The sequence below is a fragment of the Arachis hypogaea genome, chromosome 3, assembly GCF_003086295.3.
Source record: "Arachis hypogaea cultivar Tifrunner chromosome 3, arahy.Tifrunner.gnm2.J5K5, whole genome shotgun sequence".
NCBI classification, from domain to species: Eukaryota; Viridiplantae; Streptophyta; class Magnoliopsida; order Fabales; family Fabaceae; genus Arachis; species Arachis hypogaea.
In genome coordinates, this window is record NC_092038.1 from 25,558,825 (window position 1) to 25,565,576 (window position 6,752).

General features: G+C 33.3%; 1 protein-coding gene across 1 annotated transcript; it reads right to left on the minus strand.

The window, feature by feature from the left end:
• Positions 1-3,049: 3,049 nt before the first annotated feature.
• Positions 3,050-6,451, minus strand: LOC112789951 (transcription factor ILR3). The gene is made up of 5 exons (XM_025832140.2): positions 5,932-6,451; positions 4,717-4,779; positions 3,964-4,041; positions 3,709-3,871; positions 3,050-3,523 (listed from the first exon to the last, which is right to left on the minus strand). The coding sequence occupies exons 1-5, from the start codon at positions 6,069-6,071 to the stop codon at positions 3,257-3,259; spliced, it is 711 nt and encodes a 236-aa protein (XP_025687925.1). The 5' UTR covers positions 6,072-6,451; the 3' UTR covers positions 3,050-3,256.
• Between the last annotated feature and the right edge of the window lie 301 nt (positions 6,452-6,752).

Consider the following 6,752-nt stretch of genomic DNA (forward strand, 5'->3'; position numbering starts at 1 on the left):
TTAAGGTAGAAAACTCAGTCATCTAGACTCCATAAGCTCTTTGAAAGAATTCTGTTTATAGATTAATATAAAATAAGAACCTAGTCTTCACCTTCAGCTTTTTAATCTTTTCTTGTACCATATTTGAGTCTTTCAACTCCTGGGCATCACCCCGTAATTGTGTAATGTGTCACCATTCTGACGGCATCAATCAGAACAGCAGCCTTTTCAGATGGAGCCTAACTCAACAAACCTAACCATTAATCACAAGTTAACCATAGCAACAAGTTTATACATATACCGACAAGATAATATAAACAGAAAAAGAGAAGGTAGGTAGTTTACATGTCATTAAGCCTATCCTTCCGCAACTTCTCTCTACATGCCTTGGGGCTAGAAGGACATGACTCAGATCTGCCCCTGCAATAGAAAATTAACAAGAAAATCCTCCAAGGTTAGGCTATCTGAATTGGATTCTATGACTTTTGGAGTTCCGTTTCTTTTTTCATGTGGTTATTCGGAGACATCTAGTGGAATAGGACTTGTTATTCTTCTTGCTGCTCTATTGAAAATCCTATTGGACCTAGAGAGAGGGGGCACAATAGGTGACTGCTGGGATTTAGAAAAGTCAGAAGTGCCTAAAGAAATTGCAGGTAATTGGACACTTTGATTTTAAATGTTGAGACATAAAAAATACATTCAATACTGACAAAGAACAATGATATCAAGAAAGTAGCAGAAGAAATTGAACTATATGAAGTCTAGATGGAGTAATGTTATTTAATTGTACTGGAATAAAATACATTATACGTTGAGCAAGATAAATACATGCACTGGAATATAATTCCTTTATTTGTCATTTTGACTCCGCTGTTTCTAGACATCTATCAAGTTTTTCAGTACTTATGCATGACTATTTAATTAGGTCACCATTATGACGACATAAATCAGAAAAACAGCCTTGTCAATTTTGGTAGGCCTTCCTAGGCTCCAAAATGGAGCCTAATTCAACAAACTTAACCATTAATCACGAGTCAACCATAGCAACAAATTTAAACATATATACCGATCAGAGTACTTAGGATGAGTACCTAACAATCATATGGAACCATGACATGCATTAGTGAAATGACTCAAAGATTGAGGAAAAGGGGATTGAATTGTGCTTTAGAACAAAAATTTGAAATAAAATCAGATTTGAGAAAGTTTATCAAGCTCTTGGTTATTGAATAACAGAAACCAAGTTAGATCTAACTTTAAAGAACACGTATGTATAGTTCCTTTTCAAATACTTTGATTTGTGGTATATATAAACACAAAATAGTACATACATTGCCTTTTCAAGCTATCACAAACTTTAAATATTAATAAGTCTAAATGATAAATATTAATCTATTCTTTTTCGATATACAAAGTTATTCTCTATAAAAAAAATAAAAAATACAAAGAGAATGCTAAACACTTAATAAAATTTTGTACATCTCATTAGTTTTTCTAGAATTTGTTGGGTTCATACAGCGAGAGTCGTGTGAACGTTAAAAAACCATTCTCTCTTTTTGCGGCCGTAAAAAAACATACTTTCTTGGAGAGAGATACTATTCCACCAATCGAGTCACAGATATCTAACATATTGATATCTAACCATTTTTCGCAAAGTGGTGACGAAGGGTATAACTTGTACAAATCTTTTCATTTTCTAATTCGATTCGATCCATTCGGTCGTAGAGCTATTTACTCGATAGCAAACATTTAGGAACACCTCTAAAAGAGGGAAAAATAGTCAATTTTGAAAGAATAGTCATCATCACTTGATTCATTGAATTATCTTAAAAGGATACACAATTTTAGTGGTACAAATCTTTTTTCAATCATTGTAGTAAATTAAATAAAAAGTAATGAGAGAATAAAACTTAGTTTTAAATGGTTCAAATGCTTAATGAGCAAGATTACCCAAATAAGACTAAAATAAGATTACCCAAATAAGACTAAAATCATAACAAATAAACTAAATCAATCTAAAATTTACTAAAAGATTCAAATCATAATAATTTTTTCTTTGTTAAACTTGTTTTACAAATAAACACAATTTGATTATGACAATGGACACAAAAAAAATTTCATAGTCAAGTACTCAAATTGTGGTGCTTCATATTTCATTAAAAAAAACATGAATGGATTCTCTCAATTATTTGGTAAGGTGTAATTTTTTACTTTATATTTTTTAAATGAAACTAAAAAATAAATATGAAAAAAATATTAAATAATAAAATATAATATTTTATCAAACAATTGAAGAAAAAAAATTCACTTTCATGTCATATTTTTTATAAATTGCCCCTTTATATGAATTTTCCAGTGAAAATTTAAAACACATTCCCTGCACAACGTGTGCAAGTATTTTTGCTTCTTTTTCTGAATTATGATTTGGAAGTTTAGAGTTGCATTATGATTTTGCATACTAAGTTGAACATTTTGGAATAAATATTACAAAATAGAGAGTACGATAAATATTACAAAATAGAGAGCACACGATAATTTGAACAGAAAACATTATTGCTGCATTAGAGCCACATTTTCACTGGGGTCAACAATTCTTTCAATTTTACAAACCCAAACTAAAACTGTTATTTTCTACTAGATTCATAGATCCCCGCATTAGAGCCACATTTTCACTGGGGTTAACAATTCTTTCAATTTTACAAACCCAAACTAAAACTGTTATTTTCTACTAGACTCTCAGATCCCGTAGCAACCATGACTATATTTCAAAGTAGTTACTGTATTATCTGGTAGACTGATACATGTTAAATAATGTTATAGATGAAATACAAATATTACTGTAATATAAAAACTTTTACAATTTATAGTTTTATCATAGTTACAAGAGAAAACTCATTAAAATCAGAAGAATAAAGAAATTTTAATGTTCACATCAATTTGTATTAATTTAAAATCATTATATTTTATGTTAATTTTACATACTATGATCGTATCGTATCTTATAATTTTTTAGGCATTCCCGTGACTGCATTGTATTGTATATTTGTATTGCATTCATATGTCATGTTCATTTGTAGAAAGATAGCTAGATAATCTTATTAACATTTACAAGCAAACAAGAACATTACTTCATAACAGTATATCATAGGACAAAATACAGTCGGAAGCCAGCACAGTACAATTAGAACACTTAGCAAATAACTAAGAAAGCCAAGAAGGTATGAGGGTAAATGGATACAAACTTGGGCCAAAATTGAGGCCATTGTACAGTGCCAAATTAGGCAACTGGTGGGCGGAGTACATGATCCTGCGAGGTATCAACTGCAGCAGGGGGCATGAATTGCCACATTGCCACTCCTGGATAGCTGATGATAGGAACCAGCTTGTTGCCGGGGACTTGACCTTGAGGAGCAAATGCAGCAGGGATCGCAGTAGGAGGCGCCATGAAACTAGGTTGAGCACTCATAGATTTCAGCTGCTGCTCCAACTTTTCTTTCTCTGCCTTGAGTCTCTGTTTCTCGTCACGAAGTTCATTCTTCTCAGACTGCACAGCAGAGAGAAATAGAATTCACTGACAAGTTAGTTTGTAGTGTACATGGCTTTTGGTCATAGATAAGACATGGTGCTAATTTTAAGGCAGAAAACCCAGTCATCTAGACTCCATAAGCCATAAGCTCTTGGGAGGAATTTTGTTTACAGATTAATATAAAATATGAACCTAGTCTTCACCTTCAGCTCTTTAATCTTTTCTTGTAGACCCATATTTGAATCTTTCAACTTTTGGGCTTCGCCCCGTAATTGTGTCACCATTCTGACGGCATCAATCAGAATAGCAGCCTTGTCAGTTTTAGGAGGCCTTCCAGGCTCCAAAATGGAGCCTAATTCAACAAACCTAACCATTAATCACGAGTCAACCATAGCAACAAGCTTAGACATATACCGACAAGATAATATAAACAGAAAGAGAGAAAGTAGGTAGTTTACTTGTCATTAAGCCTATCCCTCCGCAATTTCTCCCTACATGCCTTGGAGCTAGAAGGAGCACACGACTCAGATCTGCCCCTACAATAGAAAATTAACAAGAAAATCCTCCAAAGTTAGACTATCTGAATTGGATTCTTTGACTTCTGGGGTTCCACTTCTTTTTTATGTGGTTATTCGGAGACATCTAGTGGAATAGGACATGGTTATTCTTCTTTGCTGCATTGTTAAAAACCCTATTGGGCCTGGTTAGAGAGCGGAGGCACTTGGACACTTTGGGTTTTAAATATTAAGACACAAAAAAAATGTATTCAATACTGACAAAGAACAATGATGTCAAGAAAGTAGCAGAAGAAATTGAATTATATGGAGTCTAGATGGTATAATGTTATTTAAGTGTACTGGAATAGAATACATTATACGTTGAGCAAGATAAATACATGCACTGGAATAGAATTTGTTTGTCACTTTGACTCAGCTATGTTTCTAGACATCTATCAAGTTTTTCAGTACGTAACTGCTTGATTATTGTTAAAAAGATAAAAGAAAAAGGAGTAAACCATCAGAAAGAAAAATATTGAAACAACTAATCCTGCCTTTCGATCTAAATCTTTAACAAACTAGACTTGGAAAAGAACAAGTTACCATTACAGAATAAGATTGTTTAGTAGCTACACGTGATGATTCTGTTTCCATCTTTGACTGGTATATTTCTATTTTCAATGAAAACAAAATACTAAAAAATAAATTGTGTACCTTTTCTTTGAACCAGATTCTTTGATTCCATCAGAATCGCCCAACGAGCCATCAATTTCAACACTACGAGCAGATAGTATTGCAAATAAAACTAAGTCAAAAATGTTCTTTTATGGAAAGGGAATGGGCGGATGTATATAGTGTCATAATGTCATGAAGGAGAAAAAAAGCTTTAAATAACATCATCACATGTAGATTAGATTGTTTCTAATATGTTACCATGGAAATCGGTTAAAGCAATACAATATCTAATCATAAATCTTTCTTGATAGGTTCAACTGCGAACGTCAAAGCATCTTCAGAAATACTTTTGAGATACACCCATCCCAATAGCAGTCTGAGTCACAGTTCTAAATATCTTAATCCAAATTTAACGTTAAGGGTGTGTTTGGTTAAGGGAGGTAGAAGCAGGAGAACAAGAACATCGTACTGGGGTTAAAAGAATTACATAAAGGATCAAACATGAAAATGTGAAAAATGAAAATTCACAATGCATAACGTGAGTACCCCACTCACACAAAAAAAAAGGTATCTGCCTTGATTTCACAAATTTATTTGTTCTGAAAAATGAAAGGTTAATTAACATACATTACAACAAAAAACTACTTGAAAAAAATGAATAAAAAAAATGACAATATAACTACCAATCCTTATCCCATAGCCTCTAAGGCTTTACAAAAGAACTACCTTAATTATATACGATTAACCCTACACACTCAATCCCCTACACTTTTGTACCCAAAAGAAGGAAAATTGGCCGATACAATACGCATGTCTCTCATAATCAATTCCACCAAAATACTGTGTTCGAGTTTACAGTGTATAGAAATCAAATGCAGAATCTCGTGAATGGTAAAATGGTTTACTACGATAGTTCAAGCAATGTAAAAGCTGAAGCACCAATAAAACCGCATCTTAAGTAGTAATTCCAAGCACACACAGCAACAATAAAAAAAAAAAAAATCACAGATCATAGTTTCTGAACTAAGAAATTAAATCGAAAAAGGGCTCAAAATTACAAAACCAAACCAAAAAGGCGTAACGTTATAGCATTAGCATACACAGTTACGCAAAATGAAGCAAACCCTAATTACCAATCTTGACAAAGGGGGCAAAATCAGAGAGGGCAAGTTCAACATAAAAAAGGAAGAAGTTTTAAAATAAAAAAGAAATTAAAACAAAAAACACGAAATTGTTGAAGTGATCTGAGAGTACCCGACATTTGAAGAACCATTGATGGCGTTGGAAGGCCAATTGAAACCGGCGGAAGGAGCAGCGAAAGTGGCATCGTGGACGGGAATATCGTCAATCAAAGCGTAATCGAAAAGCCAGTTAGTGCTTTCCCGGGAAGCCATTCTTGAAGATGAAGAGGCTCTCCCGGAATTTTCTTTTCCCGGCGGCGGTTGGTGGGGAATCTTTAGTGTCGTGATTTTCCTGGGAAACAAACAGGGGCAAAGGGTGGTGGTTTATGTTTGCACGTTTTAAATTTTTTAAGTATTCTTATATATTATTAACGAATTAGATAAATAGTGTCGCAAATATCTCAATGTGTTATTTAATATTTCAATATCAAAAAGTAAAAAATTGAGAGTTTTTATTAAGACTTTCTATGTGCATATAAATATATAATCACTTGTTAAAACTTAAAAGAGATTTTGTTAATTTTATATTTATTGTTTTGTCACTTTTGTGTGTATCTGTCTGGTTTCTGGGAAAAGAGGGAATCCGTGTGCGTGGGTGAATGAGTGAAGGATGAAAATAAATAAAAATAGGTGGCGAATAGCACGTGGGGTGTGGTGGGTATTTGGTAATGTGGATGAAAATTTCCTCGTCCTCGGTCTTCAAGGACAAAACCACTCTCGGGCTTGACACTGACTTTGACTTGGGCTTAGGCTGGACTTGAGCTAAAATCCATGAGTTTGTGTTTTATTAGATAGGGTAATCTGACCAAAAAAATGAGTAATATATTGAAGAAAAACCGAAACGAACAAGAGCAAAAAATTATTTTCCTAAAATAATTTATTAGTTTTGCCATA

What these genes read in the sequence shown, in the direction of transcription:
- LOC112789951 (XM_025832140.2), bottom strand. Translation starts at nt 6,071, where the DNA reads ATGGCTTCCCGGGAAAGCACTAACTGGCTTTTCGATTACGCTTTGATT. An exon ending in AGGGATAGGCTTAATGACAA is followed by an intron (nt 3,872 to 3,963) that starts GTAAACTACCTA and finishes ATTAATGGTTAG; the next exon opens with GTTTGTTGAATTAGGCTCCA. An exon ending in AAAAGATTAAAGAGCTGAAG is followed by an intron (nt 3,524 to 3,708) that starts GTGAAGACTAGG and finishes TCTGCTGTGCAG; the next exon opens with TCTGAGAAGAATGAACTTCG.